The sequence below is a fragment of the Dipodomys merriami genome, unplaced genomic scaffold (assembly GCF_024711535.1).
Source record: "Dipodomys merriami isolate MVZ:Mamm:240054 unplaced genomic scaffold, mDipMer1.0.p SCAF_1, whole genome shotgun sequence".
NCBI lineage: Eukaryota > Metazoa > Chordata > Mammalia > Rodentia > Heteromyidae > Dipodomys > Dipodomys merriami.
In genome coordinates, this window is record NW_027202270.1 from 16,183,364 (window position 1) to 16,203,658 (window position 20,295).

At 49.2% G+C, this 20,295-nt stretch overlaps 1 protein-coding gene across 2 annotated transcripts; it reads right to left on the minus strand.

Annotated features, from left to right (window-relative positions):
* Positions 1-547: 547 nt before the first annotated feature.
* Stk11ip (serine/threonine kinase 11 interacting protein) lies at positions 548-16,440 on the minus strand. 2 transcript variants are annotated; one of them, XM_070016223.1, is made up of 25 exons: positions 16,403-16,440; positions 16,053-16,138; positions 13,187-13,392; positions 12,921-12,995; positions 12,559-12,654; positions 11,869-11,976; positions 11,677-11,748; positions 10,371-10,497; positions 10,078-10,181; positions 9,874-9,969; positions 9,644-9,685; positions 9,302-9,448; positions 9,059-9,143; positions 7,734-8,090; positions 7,387-7,592; positions 7,045-7,161; positions 6,738-6,906; positions 4,648-4,872; positions 4,226-4,329; positions 3,195-3,292; positions 2,915-3,093; positions 2,637-2,718; positions 2,391-2,461; positions 1,636-1,883; positions 548-947 (listed from the first exon to the last, which is right to left on the minus strand). In XM_070016223.1, exons 2-25 carry the CDS (start codon positions 16,111-16,113, stop codon positions 789-791), a joined length of 3,234 nt encoding a protein of 1,077 aa, XP_069872324.1. In that variant the 5' UTR covers positions 16,114-16,138; positions 16,403-16,440; the 3' UTR covers positions 548-788. The 2 variants fall into 2 exon arrangements, with proteins under 2 accessions (XP_069872324.1, XP_069872313.1); XM_070016212.1 differs by lacking the exon at positions 16,403-16,440 and adding an exon at positions 16,314-16,372.
* Positions 16,441-20,295: the final 3,855 nt, after the last annotated feature.

Below are 20,295 nucleotides of genomic sequence, written 5' to 3' on the forward strand. Positions count from 1 at the left end.
CTTCCTCTATGTGCACTGTCCCGTGGCCAGCAGCTCCACCTTGTCCTGCCAGCAACCTTCAGGAAGGAGACTTGCCCCTACGTTGGCCACTCCAGACAAAAGCCAGGGCTGGGACTCAGTGGGCCACACTAGATCACATGAGCATTCCTAAGACAATCGCCATGACCAGACATGGAGACAGGAGGACTGAAAGATACTAGGCTGAGTGAGGCAGTGCGGTGGGAAGGTGACAAGTGCAGAAGGCTCTAGATGCCACACTCTTCCTCCACACACCCTCTCCCAGACACCTTCTGCAATGGCCTGATTCCCAACTGAAATGTGAGCATAAGAATCTGAGAGACTCAGCGAACTGACTGGCAAGACATTCCATGGCCATGTAACAGGTCACTGCTGGCTAGCAGACTGGATGCCTATGGGTCAGGAGTCAGGAGTCCTACTTGGGCAGAGTAGTAAGAACAAGGATGCCAAGGGCTGCCCATTCAGGAAGAGGTTAGGGGAATGGCAAGCCTGCAAGCAACACATCTAAGTTACACCATGACATCTGGAATAGAAATAACTTTATTCATACCTGAGAAAAGTGTAGGAAAACCATTCTCACTGACCACTTAACCTTTCCCCTTAGGCCAAATCACCTGGGGACCAATTTCACTCACCCTTCCCTTATGTTATGGGTCATTTGGGGCCTCAATTGCCAGTGCCCATAGGCTGGAGGCCCACAGGCAGTCTGGAAGCCAGAGCCCAAGACCAGGAGGAGTGTCTGCAGCCTGACTCCTGAGTCAGAGTTGGGGTCAATGTGACCCATTATCAAAGTCCAGAGCCTCCTGGGTCACAGTCCGGAGTCCAATTGAAAACAACTCCTCCCAGGGGGGCCGGATCCAGGCCAGCAGGGCTGTCAGCTGCTCCCCACATACAACACGAAGAGCCCAGAAACTCTCTAGCCGAGATACCTGCAGGTCAAACAGTTAGCAAGGTGAGACACACAGGGGCTCCCCCAGGTAGGTACAGGAGGTGACTCATGAGAGGACTTACCACCCTCCTTGGCTCACTATCTTTTTCTCTCCCTAAGCCCGTCATCACTCTTCATAAAAGATGCTGACCCTGAGCCATGTACAGAGTTCAGCTGGCACTAACTGTAATCCTCTACAAGGCTCAGCCCATCTCTAGTCCTCCCAATGTGGCCACACAGGCTCTGGAGTCACCTCCAAGGAACTGCATCTGCATGGGTTCAATTCCTGATTGTACAACTAGTGACCTGGGAAAGTTGGTTATTGTCTCCAAGCCTCAGTTTTCTCATCTATAAAACAGGGCCAGTAACAGTACCTCCCCCCTCATGCTGTGGCTGTGAAGGTAAAATGGCTGTCACACAGTAACCAACCACACAAACTCACAGAAGCAGCTGCCTCACTACAGGCCTCCCAGCAAGAAAGTGGCTGGGCTCCAGGCCAGGGTGTTCCTACTGACAGCCCCGGCCTCCTGCTCAATCAACTACTCATCCAAACCCACCCTCACACCCCAATCTCATGTTCCCTCCACTATGCCGACCCACCCCTCAGCTTCATCCTGCCCCCAATCCTCAGCCTTCCTAGACAAAGATCCCCACTGTCCTCTCCACCCACTCCCCCTGGACTCACGCACCTCATCGTAGAAGACCAGGCGCATGTCTTCAGGGGCTGTGCGATAGAGCAGCACTGAGCTCAGGCTGCTGAGCGGCTGCTGCTCCCTGACCCGCAGGGAAGGGTTGGGCCTCAGGAAAGAGGCCTGCTCAGAGGCTTCACCAGATGATGCTAGGAGGTGTGTCTCCAGCTGGGACCCTGCAAGATCCTCGTCTAACATGTACAGGGTGGACAACGTCAACAACAGGGACACAGGGCAGGTAGAGAGGCCTGGCAGGTGAAAGACAGAGTAGGACTCAGAGTGGAAGGCCAAAGACAGTCCAGATGTTAGGTGTCCCAGTGCTGCTCCAAAGAAGAGCCAAACCCAGTCTGAGGGTGGGTTCACAAAGCAGCTTGGGCCTGTGGGAGCCAAGGCCCTATCTAGTCCAAATGCCAGCAATCTCTAGATTCTAAACCCTCTGATAGCCTACACCAGTCACCCTAAACCATGATCTACTCTCCCTCTGACTGGTTGAGGGGAGCAGACCAACCAACACACCCACTTCAAGGAAACCTGGACCTCATAGCAAAGGTCTCTGGGCAAATGAGAATCCAAGGTGTCTCCTGTCCCCACCTGGAACACCCAGACTGTAAGGGAAGTGAGTGTTACTACAAGGGCTCTGTGGAGGCACACCAAGGGGCTGGTCAGTGGTACTAGGGGGCTGGCTGGTGGTTCTAGAGGGCTAGCTAGAGGCTTGGGGATATAGACTGGTGACAGCTGCAGCACAGAGCCCTCACCTTCAACCAGGAACACCTGCAGGTAGAAGAATTGAGGAGCCTCTGAGGAAGTGTCTTTTTCCAGCAATGGCCTGGGATGCATGGAAGACACAGGAAAAGGGTCAGCCAGGGGTGAAAAGGGCTTCAAGGAAGGGAGGGAGGGAGGGAAGGTAGGATATGAAGTTAGGCAGCAGTCTCAGGGCCTGATCAGTCCAGAATCACGTTTTGGTTCTGTGAAGACTGGGCCTTTACCTCCCATTAACTCACCACAGTCGGTGCTTCGGCGTCACCTCCTCCTCCTTGGTGCAGATACAGTTCCTCTGAGGAGGGGGCAGAGACTGCAAGATACCTGGACAGAGCCAGCCGGAGACTGGAACCCTCAGAGGGTCCTGCCCTCCTTTATCCTAGCCCCTCCACCTCTCAACCCTGCCCAATTCTAGACTTAAGAAACTTGCATAAAAACAAGTCCCATGACCTCTGCTCACTCTGAGTTCTGGGGGCCCTGCCCAGCCCCCCCTTCTCCACCCTCCCTGAATCCTCCTCACCAACAAGCTCCTCAAGAAAGGCCTGGCACCGCCTGGCATCTCGAGGCAGCAGCACACAGCTGCCCAGCCCAGCCGCCCACTCCATCCGCAGGCTCTGGCCTGCCAGGCCCAGCTCCATGCCACTCAGATCCTGCAGGGGAATGGCCAAGGTAGGCTGGAGCCAGCTGGCTGGAGGCCCACTGTGGAGGGGGGCAGAGTTACCAAGAATAAGAGGAGGACAGGGTGAGACTGACAGGGAGGCACAACGCTGCTGCCCTGGCTACAAGTTTGGCTCACTCACCAGATTGGCCCTGCAACCTTCAACAGGTAAAGCCTGTGGTCAGACACAACCACAAGACACTGAAACTCCTCCCTGTGGCCTGCCAACACTACTGGCACCTAAGAGGAAAAAGAAGTAGATGAAGAACCAGAAAGTGATTACAGAGGCTGGAATAAATGCCGAGTTTTCCTCCCCATTGCTGATTATCAGTCAAGGTGACCCTGAGCTAAAGACCCTCTCCTCCTATGCTAGCACTCTCCTCCCTAGTCCCCACTCCCACTAAGACCCAGAATCTCTCAGTTGGATCCTCTCGCCTTCTCCAAGTGCCAGGATGACTATCCTAAATAATGAACACATCACCACTCTCCTGCTTCAAACTTCTCCGTGGCTCCAAGTGGCCCAAGTCCCATCCAAACTCCCTGGCAGACACACCAGACCCTCCTGAAACAGCCTGCCTGCCTCTCACACTCCCATCAAAGAGCTGCCCCTTATTCTGCACATTGGCTCCCAAGAAGCTACTCTCACTCCCCCATGCACTATTTATAGTACCCTTTCCCTGGAAGTTGACTTAGCAACACCTCCCATGAAGACTTCCTGACCCAGTCAAGCTGGAGTCAGTAGGATCTTACCCTGATTTCAGAACTTTCACGTTGTATGATCTGGCTCCCTTACACTCCTTACACCAAACTCTAAGGTCAAGGGCAAAACTGACTCCAGATCCCAGGGTCCCACATGCCAGGCTCCAACAGAGGGCCTAATGATGTGTTTGTTGTGACAAAAGGCCCAGGTACTGACTGCTGGGTGCTGTCCTGACCAGCTCCCAGACACTGACTCTCACTCAGTAAGGCAGGAAGGATTATCTACTGTGCTGGAGACAGCTAAGACTCAAGTATTAAGGTGTGTGTGCACAGCCACACAGCAAGTAACTGCTGCAGCTGAAACCCAAAGCCACAAGTGGTAGTTCCCAAGTGTTCAAACTAACTCATGCTGCCATGGTAGACAGCAGGCATCCTGGTGGTGGGAGGGGGTAGACAATGCCAGCTGGCACAGACCTTGATGCAGCACTGGAACTCCTCCTGAGCATCACTGAACACCTCAACATCCAGGAAGAGTCGGAGTCGGTGATCCACAGAGCGGAAGCCAGAGGGCTCAGGGGCTGGGAGCAACCAATGGACCATCAGCCTGCCCATGGCAGCTCATAGTGCCCATTCTTCCCCAAGCCCATCCCCATTTTTTTTTGGGGGGTCCGGTCGTGGGGCCTGAACTCTGGGCCTGGGCACTGTCCCTCAGCTCTTCAGCTCAAGGCTAGTGCTCTACCACTTGAGCCACAGCGCCACTTCCGGCTTTTTTCGTTTTGCTTATGTGGTGCTGAGGAATCGAACCCAGGGCCTCAGGCATGCAAGGCAAGCACTCTACCACTGAGCCACCTTCCCAGCCCCCCAGCCCCATCTTGTGTTGCCTATACCATACTCACGGGGACTAAGGCTCCAGCTGCTGCGGCCATGGGAGATGGTAACCTCAGGTAGGAGGCTATCAACCCTATTGGGATGGTGATCTTGTCCAGGCTGGTCACAGACAGGGGATTGGGAGACAGCTAGTGACTGCTCTCCGTGGTTCTGCTCCCTGTTGAGGGTTTCCCCAGACAGAGCCAGGAGAACCACATGGTCACTTCCACAGTCTGGACACACAGTAGGTGACTCTGGGGAGGGAGAGATATGGGTTCCATGACATAGGACATCCCCACCAAGTCACACACTTTCAAACGTCCAGTGGGCCATCTCCAGCTCCACACATGACAACCATTCCTGAACCTTGCCCCACGTCCATCTCCCTCTCCAGGCATGGTCACTGATGGATCCTTCCCCATCCCAGTGACAGCACAGCTAGGCTATGCTCCAGTCTCCTCAAAAATATACCCCACTTTCTAATTCCAGGCCCTGCTCTGATCCCCTCCCACAGCCTTGGGATGACCAATTCTTTAGTGCACTATCAGCACCAAAATTAATAGAATGAAAAAAGGTAGGAAGGGCACTGGTGCCAGATCTGGGTCCAATCCCAGGCTCTATCCATTAAAAGCTAGACTTCTGCATTCTCTGAGCCCGTAAATACAGTGCCTGACTTACAGGGTTGGCAGGACACAGACCAGCAAGGAGAAAAGAGCAGCTACAAGGTGAGAGGCATGTGCAAGCTCACATGCTAATATTATCCCACTTCCCACCAAAAGTCTATCTTATTTTGCAAATGAGGGAACAAAAGGTTAATCTACATTCCCTGCCCAAGACCACAGTTACAGTAACCCCAGAGGTAGGGTAGCTACTTTATATGGGCTAGCCACAATGCTTGGTTCCTTATTGTCATGTTTACATTTGTGTGTATGTATGTGTGTATGTGTTGTATGTTCTTTATATGTGTGTGTCTATGTCTGTGTCTGTGTGTCAACACCGGTACTGGGGCTTGAACACAGGGTCTGAGCACTGTCTCTTTGCCTTTTACCTCAAGACTGGCACTTTACCACTTGAGCCATAGCTCCACTTCTGGCTTTTTGGTGGTTAATTGAAGATAAGAGTCTTGACTTTTCTGTCCAGGCTGGCTTCAAACTGCAATCCTCAGATCTCAACCTCCTGAGTAGCTAATAGGTATGAGCCACCAGGGTGGTGTGAATGACCAGCTTGTTCAAATATCTTAAGAAAACCATTAGGGGGAGGCACTCATTTCCTTCTCAGTTCAGACGAGGTAACTGAGGCTCACAGGAGAATGTAGCATATGACAAAGTGCATTAATGCCACCACAGAAGGGACCCCAGAAACTGCAGGACCTATGGAATATAGCCAGGGAGGAACAGGTGTCTCAAGGTATTTCCACTCACACAATGTGTGTGCATGCTCCCCAGGCAGGCTCAGGGTGAGCAATGCAACATGGCACTATTTTAAAAATAAAATAAAAAATAATTTAAAAAAATAATAAAGCCCTGCTGCAAGTGCTGCCAAAAAAAAGAGGCTAATAAAATTCATACATTTCAACACAGTTGTTTTCCAGAGTATTCCTTTTTTCTCAATATCTTCAGAGACCTTGCTTTTTGATTGGTCTACAACAGAAAAACCCTTAAAGAGCAAAACATGAAGTGATGACATGAGGTGCTATTTGCTATCAAGCAGTTTCAAGGTCAGTCAATAAGGGACAAATTCCACCAACGCCCAAAGCATCTTACCCAACAGCTGCCTTGATACTGCAGGAAGAGCTCACTAGGTTTTATGTTATTCCTGAAAACTTTGCCAAAAATACTCAAAAAAGCCTTCAAGTTTTGAAAACATAATGAGTATGTTTAAACACAGTTATAGAATTGGCATCTCCTGACTTTGAGAGGAAAAAAAAAAAAGGATACCATTATATCATTTCCTCTGATATATGATACAGATGGCAGGTAGTTTTATTTCTCTTCTGTAGAACAGCTGGTCCCATACCCCTCGGCCTTCCTCCCTGGGGCTCCCCCACAGTCCCCCACTCAAAGCTGCTTTCCCTGAAGTAGGAAGCTGAGGTGCAGGGAGGTCAAGGGGAGGCTAGTACCTGTCTTTTGGAACAAAGGCCTCCAGCCTTCCTCACTGTCCAATTCCACCTTGGGCTTGAACTCACAGCCACAACGCAAGCACTGGAATCTGCCCCCCAGCAGCTCCCTTGCCTGCCCAAGCTGCTGCTGTGCCACAGTGGTAAATGGGGTCAGCACAGAAAGTAGCTCCTAAAAGAAGGCAGGGTGGAAGGCAGCTGTAAGCAGGTGGACCCAGATGAACACGCCTGGAAAACCTTTTTCCTGTAACCTGGAGCCCTCCTTCCACCTCTTCCCACCTCCCCCCACAGCTTGCTGAACCCCATTCACCTGGATGGCCACATGGGCATCAGGCTCCAATACCATGTAACGACGTAGTCGCCGGTCAGGGCAGATGTAGGAAAAGCGCAGCACAAGAACAGGGGCCCCTGGAAGCAGATCTGAGCCCTACACAATGAGAGGAGAGCAGGGGAGAAAGGAGTTGGGGATGGTACTAGCAAGAGGAAAACAATGACTCTGGACTCCATTCACATGCTGAGAACGTACCTCCCAGCCCAGCTTCCCAAGCCAACTGCAACTGCACTCTGCCCCAGATCATCCCTCCACCTGTCCATCAGAGGGGTTGGAAAATCAGCCGATGCCTTGTCCAGAAGCCCCATCCCCATCACTCACCCCGAGCACCGGTTCTCCCTGGGCTTGAGCCTCAGGCTCTAGTTCAGCTGCCACCAGACTCTGCAGCTCCAACCGCTCCATGGTTTGGGCTGCTTGGAGTTCCACCTCAAATAAGTGGGCCGAAGTGACCTGGAGAAAACACTCCCTGCCTCGCAGGCCTTCGGGCCCCTGCAGGGGACACACTAACATGGGCCGACAGAGCTCCGCTGTGGAGAGACCAGCAGAGGAGGCTCAGAGGAGGGAAAAGCACCCAGAGACTACCCTCCCATGAGGCAGCCCACCACAGCCCGGCTGTTCCAGCATCGCTCCACCTGACCCCGTTTCCCACATGCCTACAGGGTGCTCACCTTCTACTTCCTTTGGCTCCTGCTCCTCTTCCTCCTCCTGTTCCTCCCTTGTTTCTTTTTTCTGCTCCTCTCTCTCCTCTTCCTCCTGGCACTGTGGCACTACCCTGCTCTCCTCTGATCCCTTTGGTGGTGACTTTTCAGGGGTTCTAGCTTCCTTCTTTGGGACCAAAGGACTGGAGGGAGACTCAGGGCCCAGGGCACCCAGGGGAGGGACACTGATAGCAGGTGTCTTGGGGGCAGCCAGAGGGGGGTTCCCTGCGGTCTCCAGGTGGTTCCTATATTGCAGCCAGTCACAGCCAAAGCGCTCCCGGAAGCTGTTCAGGAGCTCTAGCTCCCGATGTTGTTGCACAAACCATCCTGGGGAGCAGAGGATATGGAGCTGAACAAGCCGCTAGTCCCACCCCATACGACAACCCTAGGCTCTTTCTATGGCGCCTCATCTTCAAGCAAGGAAAGGGCTACAGACCTTCAGGAGCATGTCCTATGGAACACTGTGGTCACATGCAACCCAGACCTCAACATCAAGTGCTACTTTGGGAGATTCACAAAATATGGATGCACACCTACGGGCCTGGAGTCTGCAGGGAAGAAAACCTACTCAACTTTGCACTGTTTAACTGCGCACTTCTCAGACTTATCTGGCCATCAAATCCTTTCTCTTAACACACCACAAAGTTAATGCTCCTTAAAAATCCCTAGAGACTGCTGCCCAGGAGCAGTTCTCCTCAACTAAAAGGAAAAACAAAGTATGGTGCCAGTGGTTCATTACTACTTTGGGGGCTGGAAATAGAAATATTGTGGTTCTAGGCCAGCCTGGGAAGAAAAAAACTCAAAAGACCTCTCAAAGGATATCCATAGCTGATTGTGGTGGTACACATCTGTCATCCTAAACTATGTGAAGGCTGAGACTGGGAGGCCTGTGGTTCTAGGCTAGCTTAGGCTGAGAGACCCACGAGACTCCATCTCAACCGAAAGAAGCTGGGTATGGTAGTGCACATCTGTCATCCCAGCTACAATACGAAGTCTAAAATAGGCAGACCACAATTCACGCAAACACATGGGTAGGAAACAAGATTCTATCTCAAAAATAACCAGCACAAAAAGGGTTGGAAGGCATAGCTCCATGGTAGAGCACATACATAGCAAGCACAAGGCCCTGAATTCAAGCTCCAGTACCACCAAAACAAAACAACAACAAAATAACAAAAAAGAACAACAGACTAAGAGACCCTCTACAAGATTCCATTCCTCCCAAGTTACTCCTCCCAGAACTGCATAAAAACATCATTAGAGAGAAATGGGAGGAGTGGGTGTGGTTAACTTACCAGCAGGAGAGGGGTCTAGAGTTCTGGGCTCTGGGTCTGTATCACTGGGCTCAGAGATGCTCGCCCGTCTCACACGAACTCGGCTCTAAGTTGGGTGGAAGGACAGAGCTCTATGAAAGCCAGGGGCATCTGTCTGCTACCCATGGTCTCCTACCCAACTGACAGAAAACCCCTGAGGATGAGGCCTTCTACCATCACTCCAACAAGAACTCAGCGCCCCAGGCAGCCAAGCACACCACTTACCTTAACCTTACGAAGTGGGGGCTGGGTCACAACACCCCCTGAGGAAAGACTATCACTCAGCTCAGGGCCACCTGAGGTTTCTGTGGTACTCCCCACTGGCCAGGACACAGGTGGGGCTATGGGGCTAGGTCCCGAGGATGCAGAGGTCTGGTGTGTGACAACAGGGAGAAGATGTAGTTCAGAGCCAGAGGAGCAGCTCTGCCCCGCCTGAGCTAGCTGAGAGCCGGCCCTTCCTTCCCTTAGCCAGGGAGATCTCTCCTGATCACTCCTATATCCCCAGCCAGTGCTGCTCTTCACTTCAGCCTCCATCAGTCCTTGCCATCCAGCCCCCACCACACTGACCTGAAGATCCTTCAGTGACAAGACCTTGCCGTCAAGAAGGAACTGCAGAGAGACAGAGGAGGAGGACCAGTGTTTGCAGTGGTGCTGGCCCCAGGGAGTGTCAGCATTAACAAAACAGAAGGAGCCTAGGTTTATGCTCTTCACCCAGGGGAAGGGGAGGCAAGAGAGTATAGAGATGGGGTAGGGCAGGAAAGAAAGGGAAAGCAAGTGGATACAAGATGATCACTCACTCCATGGGCAGCATTCCTGGCCTGGGGTGACAAGTACTGGGCAGTGGCCACACGGTGCTCAGGATGAAACCACAAAGGGTTCCCCTCCAGGTAGAGCTGCAGGGTGGGGAGAGGTGAATGAGGCCCCCCACCCCACTATGTGAAGAAGGCATTGCCCTCTGACACAGGAGAGCCAGGCTGGAAGGTGGCTCACCCATGTCTCACCTTGCGGAGTTCAGCCAGCAGCCACAGCGGTGACAGCTCCCTGTGTCCTTCCAGCAGGTTATAGGCCACATCCAGGTGTCGCAGGTTCCTCAGTTGCTCTAGGCCTGGGGCAGAGGCAAGAAGAGAGTGGGTCTGGTGGTACATGTGCTAGGTGCAAGGGTGAAATAGACAAATCAGAGAGCCAGCCCTGGCTGGAAACCCTCACAAAGCTTAAGAGGCACAGGTGTCTGTGTCACTCTGGGTCTCACGGTCCCCCAATTTCCTCCCATGTTTGCCCCACATGGTCCACTCACCTCGCAGGCTCTGAAGCTCATTGCCTCGCAGAATCAAGGTCCCCAGAGCAGCCCCAGAAGGTCCCATTCTTGGCACCAAGTGCAGGTGATTATAGGAGATGTCCAAGTGGTAAAGCTCAGATAAATCCTGACAGTGGGCGAGGAGGACAAAGATTCTCACCTTGACTAAGCTCTAGTCAAGGTCCTCCTCTGAGCCCTCTTCTTGACTCCACCTTGACCTATAAAAACTGCAGATTCTCAGCACAAATGATCTCATCCCCCTCCCCAATTAAAACACTTGAGCAAACAGTACTGTCATTCTTTTTTTTTTTTCTTTTGGGTCCTGTTGTGGGGCCTGAACTCTGGGCCTGGGCGCTGCCCCTCAGCTCTTCAGCTCAAGGCTAGCACTCTACCACTTGAGCCACAGAGCCACTTCCGGCTTTTTTCTTTTTGCTTATGTGGTGCTGAGGAATCGAACCCAGGGCCTCATGCATGCCAGGCAAGTGCTCTACCACTGAGCCACCTTCCCAGCCCAGTACTGTCATTCTTAACAGCTCTGAGCTACACTCAGGATGGTAATTCCCACTCTTTTAATTTCTAATCAGGAGAATGCAAGGCTACACAGTAATTTACTTTCTGTTCCTGTCAACACCTAAAAGTAGGATTGGTTTCAGTCTCAGAGGAAGGGAAGGAATTAACTTCACCATGTGCCAGTTAGTTTGCCAACCCAGATGGCTTTCCCATGAACCAACACCTCTCTTCTAGCTTTTCATAAATTTCTACTTCCCTGCCTGTGCCTAAACCTCCCAATACAGCTTTTCTTACTCTTCCTTTTCAATTTAAAATGCCCACTCACCTCAACACAAATTAGAGTTCAGTCTATACTGGACCATCTTCCTATTGATTAAAACCTTTCCTTACCACTTTAGGGAGTATCCAGCTTTATCTTTGATAGGGGATGGAAAGACACAGGGAAAAGGTTTGTCATTATCATTACAAAAATCTACCATTTTCTGAGTGAAGCACTGGGCTGAGGAATGCTGGGTATTCCTCACAACCAATGTACTATATAAAAGCAGGTACTCCAATAATTGCTATGTTATAGATGAACAAACCAAGAGGCTAACTCATTTGTCCTAATTAGAAGCTGAGGTTGGAACTCTGCCTTGTCTTATGCTAGAACCCAAACCCCCAAACAGTACTACTTCTTCAGATATGGCTTCCTCGCATGAGAAAAGAACAAGATGGACTACAAGCCGCCCAGGAAAGATAATAACAGAGTCACCCAAGGCCCAAGTGCACCAGTTGTTAGACTGCTCATGCTTACCATCAGGAAGCCTTTGCAGTCCTGGACTCGATTATGGCTCAGGTTCAGGAAACGCAGAGCTGACAAGAGACGCTGAGGACAGAAAAAGAGGCAGAGAATTTTTCATGAAGGGTACCCCCCTGCCAACTTTCCTTCCTTCCGAAAAACTCATCCTTACCCTTTCCCAATACTTCTGTCCCTCAGAGCACTCACCAGGGAGCTGTCTAAGGCGGTCAATGCATTGTAGCTGAAGTCAGCGGAAAGCAAAGCCAGCCAGGGGAGGGCAGAGCAGAAGTCCCCACCGCAGGCTGAGAGGAGCTCCTAAGCAAGGGACAGATTCATTACCCTCTCTCTACCAGTATTCCATTCTCATCTTCTTTTCATGCTCCATCCATTCTTTTTTTTTTGGTCAGTCGTGGGGCTTGAACTCTGGGCTTGGGCGCTGTCCGTGCACACTTCAGCTCAAGGCAGCACTCTACTGCTTGAGCCATAGTGCCACTTCTGGTTTTCTAGTGGTTTATTTGAGATAAGAGTCTCACGGACTTTCCTGTCCGGGCTGGCTTTGAACCACGGATCTTCAGATCTCAGCCTCCTGAGTAGCTAGGATTACAGGCATGAGCCACCAGCACCCGGCTATTTATTTATTTTTAATATATGTGGCTCCACCTGAGATTTAGCCTTAAAGAAAGTCCAAGTCCCTGTCCCCAAGGATTGCACCATCGGGAGAGGAAGAAAGCATACACTATACTATTTAATGGGGAATGACAGGTGTGACTATAAGTCCACAGACAGGCATAGAGTGCTGCAGGGTCACAGGGATGGAAGGGAAGGAGACCCTGAGCACTTGGGTTTTCTGTGTTTCTTGAGACAGAGCATGGAGCCCACCTCTTAAGCCTACCTCACCTCTAGAGCCTGAATGCTCCTGCTGCAAATCAGAGTCTCCAGTTGAGAGTAGATGCCACGGAGACCATGCAGGCAGTGGAGGGGAACACCTCGGAGCTGGTGTAAGGGAAGAAAGGGAATGAGAAAAAGCAGACCTTCCATAGCTGAGTCTCCCTGATGGGCTACAAGGAGATGACAAAGCCTACTTATGGTTCAAAGTGAAGTGTTCAATCAAAAACAGACTAAATACCACATTACTGCAAAGCAATAATACACTCAGGCCTGGCCTCCCCACCAAAAGTGCCCCTCTCCCTGTCCCCCATCCCCCAAATGGCTGCTTCATATTAGCTTTTGCGTACCAACATGCTCCAACAACCCCATACCTCCAGCTGCCGAAGGGACTTGAATGGGAAAATCTTGATGGGTCCTGGCAGACCAGGACCAGGGATGTGTACCAACTGAAAAACAAACACTCAGGTCAGAGGCCCAGCAGACCCCCTCTCACAGCACCCCTTCTTCAGCACAACCACCTGCACCTGACATTATGTGGATCGCAGCCCTGCACACTTCTTGTAGACCTAGCCTGTAGCCACCCTTCATCATTCCCTCAGTCCCGCTGCACACCTAGCCCGATCCCCACCCCTGGAACCTTGAGTGAAAGTGTTTTCTGTAGCACATCGAAGAGGAATTGAAGCTGGAGGATGACAGGTGAATCGGCAGGGTGAGAGGGCAGAGCCACAAAGCCTGTCTGGCCAGGACTCCATGGTCCTAGGTACAGCTCAAAGACACGGGTCAGCTGCTGCAGTGTTGTGGTCAGAAGGCTCAGTGTACTACAGCCAGATAGGACCCCATCCCCTAAAGAGAAAAGGACAGACAGGAGGATACAATGAAAGATCTTTTCCTTTAAGACTTTGTGACCCCAAACACACCCACTCTGATTATGGATCAGAGATACATATGGACCCTGTAGACCTTCCACTACATGACCAAATTTTTCTCCTCTCTTCCCTCTCTCACCTCTTTCTCTCTCTCTTTTTTCCTCTTTCCTCCCTCTTTCCCTCCCTCTCCTCTCTTGTCTCTATTTATGTATTTGTATCTAGCAGGACCAAACTTTCTATTTCCTCCCCAGCTTGAAAGTCTTCTATAGCTACCCATATTTTCAAAAAAAAAAAAAATACTCCTAACTCTTCAACCTGACACCTGAGACTACTCCACTGTGAGGCATCAACGCATTTTTCCAAGTTCTCTCACCTTCTGCTCAAAAAGTCCTGGTCTCCTTGCACCACTGGAACTGCAGCTACCCTAGCCCACAGCACTCTCATTTTTGATACATCCCCTTCTACTGCCTAGTTCAAGATCAATCTCACCCGGAAACCTTCTCAGTATTATTTAATACTGTTGAATTTCAACACTGCAATCGCTCATTTCTGCGCAAAAGTTAGCAGGTTATTTAATTTCTTTTTTTCTGATAGCAAAAATAATACCCACATATAAAAACTTTTGAACAACACTAAAACACATGGTACGGAAAGAATAACCATTCATGAAAGCACTATTGTATTGTTATTGCTATTTTAAACCTGCTCTCTCTAAAGACACCATCATCGATTTTCTGGTGGAAAAGGAGTTTGAAATCAGGATCTCCTCCTTATAGGCAATCACTCTACCACTCTACCACCTCCAACCCCAAGACTGTTATCCCCGAGGGCATCTTTTGGTCATCTTGGCACTTATTGCTCTACCTAAAAAAGTGCAGCTACAAATTAAGTATAAATAATTTTTTAATTTTTCCTAAAAATGTTTAATCTTTTTTTAATAGGCATGTGCTTGCAATCTCTTCTTGGGAAGCTGAGGCAGGAAGGTTGTGGCAGCTATATAGTGAGTTTGAGGTCAGCCTGAGCAATAGTGAGACAACTGCCCCCCCCAAAAATCCTCACACAATAAACAATAAATCTCCACAAACAATAAATCTTCTCACAATTTCCCCCACTTTATGTAACTGTAAGACAGTATCAAAATCAGGAAACTGACACTACTACATATACCAAAGGAACAGTGAGCTCTGGAGCTGTTTGTGTAGATTACTGGGCCCACCACTAAAACTGACATTACTATCCCATCACAAGAATCTCCCTCCTGCTGCTTCTTCATAATCACTCATTCACACATCCCATAAGCTCTAAACCTTGTGAGTCATATCAGATTTTTGCTGAATAGATTAACAAATCCTACAACCTTACATGAAGTATTTCCTATGTACTAGACACTGAGAGTAGAGACATGGTTCAGGGACTCACCACCTCAAAGGACTTCTCAGTATAGAAGAAGAAATAAGACATATGCTTAGTTATTAATTCAGGTCCAAAAATAAAACTGCTATATAAGAGAGATTCCAAAGATACCATCAATGGGAGTGCAGAGTAACAGAAGACAGCCAAAATTAACTGAGTGTGCCTGATTGGTACCCATTAAACTTCATCAGAATTAGAAAAGCACTATTAACCTCTTATCATAAACCAGGTACTAATAGGTCATGCCAGTAATCATAGCTACTCCAGAGGTTGAGATCTGAGGGTCGTGGTTTGAAGTCAGGTGGGGCTAGCCTGGGCATGAAAGTCCCTGAGACACATCTCCAATTAACCACCAAAAAGCTAGAAGTGGAGCTGTGGATCCAGTGATAGAGCATTAGCCTTGGGCAAAAGTTCAGGAACAGCTCCTAGGTCCACAGTTCAAGCTCCAAGACTGATGCATACGCACAAAGGACATTGTACGTGTGTGTGTACACACACACACACAAACATAAACACCTCCTATTACATATATGAAAACTGAAGCTCAAAGAAGTTAGAAATCTTGATGTGATCATATAGCATGGTAGGAAGTTGCTACTTCTGTCTTATCTCAAAGCCAAAGCTTGTTCTACTACAATTAATGCCAACCATCTATTAAGCAAATACTGGTTCCAGTGTGCCCAGGCACCAAAGGAAGCAATTAAATAATACTAGATACTAATTTTTGAGTACTTAATAGATGCACATACAATGTTAAATATGTCTATTAAAATTCTCTCAATTTGTTAAGTACAATCCCTATGGCCAATGTGCTGAACCCGGAAACCTGAGTTGGAAAGAGGGTTACGATTCCAACCTACGTGAGTCTGACTCCAGATCACGGGCTTTTTTTTTTTTTTTTTGTCCTAACTATACAGTGCTATACTCCGTGTCTCGCGACACGATGCTCGAGGTCCGTCCTTGGCCTTGAGGGGCTGGCAGTCATGACTGCAGCCTCTGAGGCTGTGTGGAGAAGGGGCGCTCGGGTTTGGTCTCTGAGTCTGGAGAGAGTTTAGACTGTCAGCGACACCGGGAGCTGAACAAACCCGCGGGGCGCGAGGAGATGAGTCAACTCTGACGCCTGGCGACCCCGAGGGTGGAATCCACAACTCCCGGGGCTCGTCTCCTGAAGGCAGGGGGCACTTCCAGCTCGCCAGAGGCCTGGGCAACCGGAAGTCCACTCACCGGACTCCCGCAGCAGCCCCGCCAGCTTCCACACCAGGGAGTCCCGCGGAACGGTCGTCATGGCCACAGGACGCTGGGGGCGGAGCCTGAGGAAAGAGGAAGCGGAAGAGCCTCATGAAGGGGGCGGGGTACCGAGAGCCCAGACGTTCGTGCAAATGGAGGTATAGCAAGGAAGGGGGGAAAGGCACGTAAGAGAAAGAAAAGACGTCCTTTCGGCTACCACCCTTTCGAGGAACGTGAGACCCGCCTGGCCGAACCAACCTGTGCGGACAGCCCTCCTACCACTTCTGAAGCCCGGTGCCTATGGACAGGAAGTCCCGCCCCGGAAGGAAGCAGAGTCAAGGGACTACCGGAAAGTAAAGGCTTTGCTGCCGGAAGCCACGCCCTAAACATGCACACGTGTCGATCGGGGCGGAGCATAGGCCACGCCCTGAAGGTCCAGTCGAGTCGGACTGGGGCGGGGCTTAGGCCAGACTGACGAATCCTCAGAGCTCCACCTCTTTCCAGCCCCAGCCCTCGCCCCCTGCAGGGCCCCTCCGTGCTCCTGCTGGGCTCTGCGCTGGAGAGGACTCGGGCTGGGCTCGCGGCAGCCCCTCGGGGCCACGAGGAAAACCTGATTGGCTGGTTGCACACGGGGCGGGGAAGCAAAGTTTGAAGAAAGGGAATTTTCTGGTGGTGAGAGAAAAATTCATCCAAATCCACCCTCGTTCTCCTTTAGTTGGAGAACGTGGCCGCCTTGGCAAGGAGTTTTTCACGGCGTGAAAGAGCCGAGGCTGAAGGGGTGCCACCCCCTGCCTCCCTGTGACTCAGTCTCCCGAATCCTCTGTGCTCTTTCCTTCAGCCATGCCAGGCCTCAGAGGACCCCCAGGCACCCTCCAGGCTTTGTTTTTACGGTGTTTCGGCTCAGCACACCGGCGTGCAGAAGTGGTCATCCCGGGTTCGTGTGGTCGTAAAGAAGGCAGGGTCGCAGAAGCGTAGCTTACTCCTGGAGGCTATTCAATCAGTGACCCATAGCGCCAACGGTGCCAGCGTTTTGGGGGTTCCAAGCTCCCCCTTGCAGGCTTTTACCGGGCTCCTGGTCCAATGCTGATGTCCACTGCTGGACTAGATTAAGAGAAAGAAAAGAAATACCTTGAAACAGGATTTCCTGGTTCTAAGAAGGGTTTGTTGTTGTTTATGAAGTGCCTCTTTGCTGCGCGGGAAAATCAAAGTAAGCCAGACCTGAGTAGGAATTAAGAGCTGTCATTAACTCAAAACTGTCAACTTTAAAGGATATTTTCTAAGGGAAAAAAATATTTGACATGGCATTGTATGCTCCTACACTATGTAGTTTAGCATTCATGGGATCCTATGTGTGTTCTGAGCCCAAAGCCTATGAAATGGTGATAAAGTGGGATTACACCCTGAACTGGAAAGCCCCATACAAATACAAAGTCGAGAGTAGGGGCTCAAACAATTCTTGTTAACTTGAGGATTAAGTCAGCCTCTCAAGAACCTTCTGAGTGCCAGGCATTGCAGTGCCTTGAAACATCTGTCTTTAAGCCTTAAAAATGACTGCCCCAGCCTGCAGTTGCTTTCTGAGAATGCTCCATCCAGATGGTGGTGGTCTCTATAGCTAGGTTTACTCTACAGCCCTTAACTTTCAGAAATGCAAAATGAGACAGAAGAAAGCTGAAACACTGGAGGAAAAAATAAATTACAAGAGAAGCAGCAGGAGACTTGAGTAGTTCTCCTTTCCATCCCCCTGCTCGTGAGGCCTACTCCCCTTTTCTGCCCTTGGCCTGAAGGCAAGGCCTTGGCTGTCTTCCAAAAATTCTACCTCATTTTTTTCTACATTAGTTTCAGTGTATTTCTCTAAATCACTACCATAAAAACCTTGACTAAGACAAAACCTTTATAAAAATTTAAAGTCAAAGAAAAAGTTCTATTTACTCCAGCAACAAAAAAGATTCACACACAGACACACACACACACACACACACACACACACACACACACAGACACAGACACACACACACACACACACACACACACAGACACACACACACACACACACACACACACACACACACATACCCCATTTTGAGAAATGTTCCAGAGCTACAAGAAGACAGGAGAATTTTAAATACATTGAAAGTGAGCTAAATAAAAAGAAATCATGTTGCTGATGGGAAGATTCGTGTTACATTGATGTCAGTTCAATACAATTTCAATTCTGATCCCAGTGGTTTTAGCACTTGAAAAGTTGATTTTAAAATTCATCTGGGAGACTAAACACATGTGCATAGCCAAGAAACTTTGACAGAAAGCAAAACAAGAGCCACAGAGACCTTGCCATACCAGACAGCAAAATGTCCTATAAAGTCATAGTGACCAAAGCAATGTGATAACAACAAAGACACAGACATATTAATAGATCAATGAAATGCACAACAGAAGTAGCCATGGTTGCCTGGTTATATTGTTTTATTATACATAATAAAACTGACTTTCAAATCCGAGTAAATAATGAGTTACTCAATAGTTTTGGAACTAACTGTTCATCTGGAAAGAACTACCTTCTTTCCCTTATAACCTGCACATTCAATCAAGAAAGATTTAAGAGCTAAACATTTTCTAAAAAATAAAATCTGTCTGGATGTGGTGGTAAGCACCTATAATCCTGCCACTGGGCAGGAAGAGACAAGAGGATCTCAGCTACACAGAAAGTTCCAGGCCAGCCTGAATGACACAGTGATAACCTGTTTTAAAGAAATCTAAACACACTAAAGTTTGAAGCTCAGATTCACTTGTTAAAGAATTACCTCTAAAAGGCATGTAAAGTCATTAAAAAATTGTCAGCAGTAACGTTGCAGTACGATGAATGAAATTGTGTGTTCAAAGAAATGCTATGACATCATGCTCCTATAAACACTCTTCTGAGTTTAGTCCCTAGAAACAACACACCATCTAAAATCAGACATGTAAAAATGGTTCTGTCAAACACAGCAGGACCACAGTGGATTTGATACTGAAATGCTTCAAGTTCCACTCCCTCATTACATGAAAAGAGAGCTGCTGTTGGTAGCTCTCTGCCACCCCTAAATTCCCTAGAGTAGCTTATATAAATGCTTACTTTCTTTTCTTTTCTTTTTTTTTTTTTTTTTCCGGTTGTGGGGCCTGAACTCTGGGCCTGGGCGCTGTCCCTCAGCTCTTCAGCTCAAGGCTAGCGCTCTACCACTTGAGCCACAGCGCCACTTCCGGCTTTTTTCTTTTTGCTTATGTGGTGCTGAGGAATCGAACCCAGGGCCTCGAGCATGCAAGGCAAGTGCTCTACCACTGAGCCACCTTCCCAGCCCACTTACTTTCTTTTTATTTATTCATTCATTTATGTTGTCGGCTGTGGGGTTTGAACTCAGGGCCTGTGCACTGTCCCTGAGCTCTTTTGCTCAAGGCTAGCATTCTACCACTGAGCTGTAGCACCACTTCCAGTTTTCTGGTGGTTAATTGGAGATAAGTCTCATGACTTTTGTGCCTGGGCTGCCTTTGAACTATGATCCTCAAATCTCAGCTTCCTGAGTGTCTAGGTTTACAGGAGTAAGCTGCCAGCACCCAGCTGATAATGTGTTGTAAAGCAAAGTTATATGTGTTACTAGTGTAGGTAGCAGGCATGAAAAGAAGAGAGAATAGGAAATCTTCATATCAAAATGACCAAATCGGCCACAGGAGACTACAGATCTCAGTTTCTGAGTAAAAGATTGATTGTTTTGGATAACTTAGAGCATGCAAGACCCAGAAACAACATTATAAAGCTGAGAGTCAGTGGCTAAAGCCAGTAATCCTAGCACCCTAGGTGAGATCTGAGAATCAAGGTTCAAAGCTCCAGGCAGGAAAGTCCATAAGGCTCATATCTCCAATTAATCACAAAAAGCCAGAAGTAGAGCTGTGTGTGGCTCAAGTGATAGAATGCTAACTAAGCCTTGAGCAAAATTAAAGTTCAGGAACTGCACCTAGACCCTGAGTTCAAGCTCCAGGATTAGTGCGAACACACACACACACACACACACACACACACACACACACACAAACAAAGTTTTGGTTCATTGTTAGCACACCAACCACTGCCTTGATCTTCCCCTATGCTGATGCCATAGTCTCCAACAGAAGATCATATGGTACAAACCTAAAGATTCCTGTAAAATGAAAATTTCACACTTGGGTTAGGGTAGAGGGGAGTAAAATTGGATGACCTACTTGTTTTTAT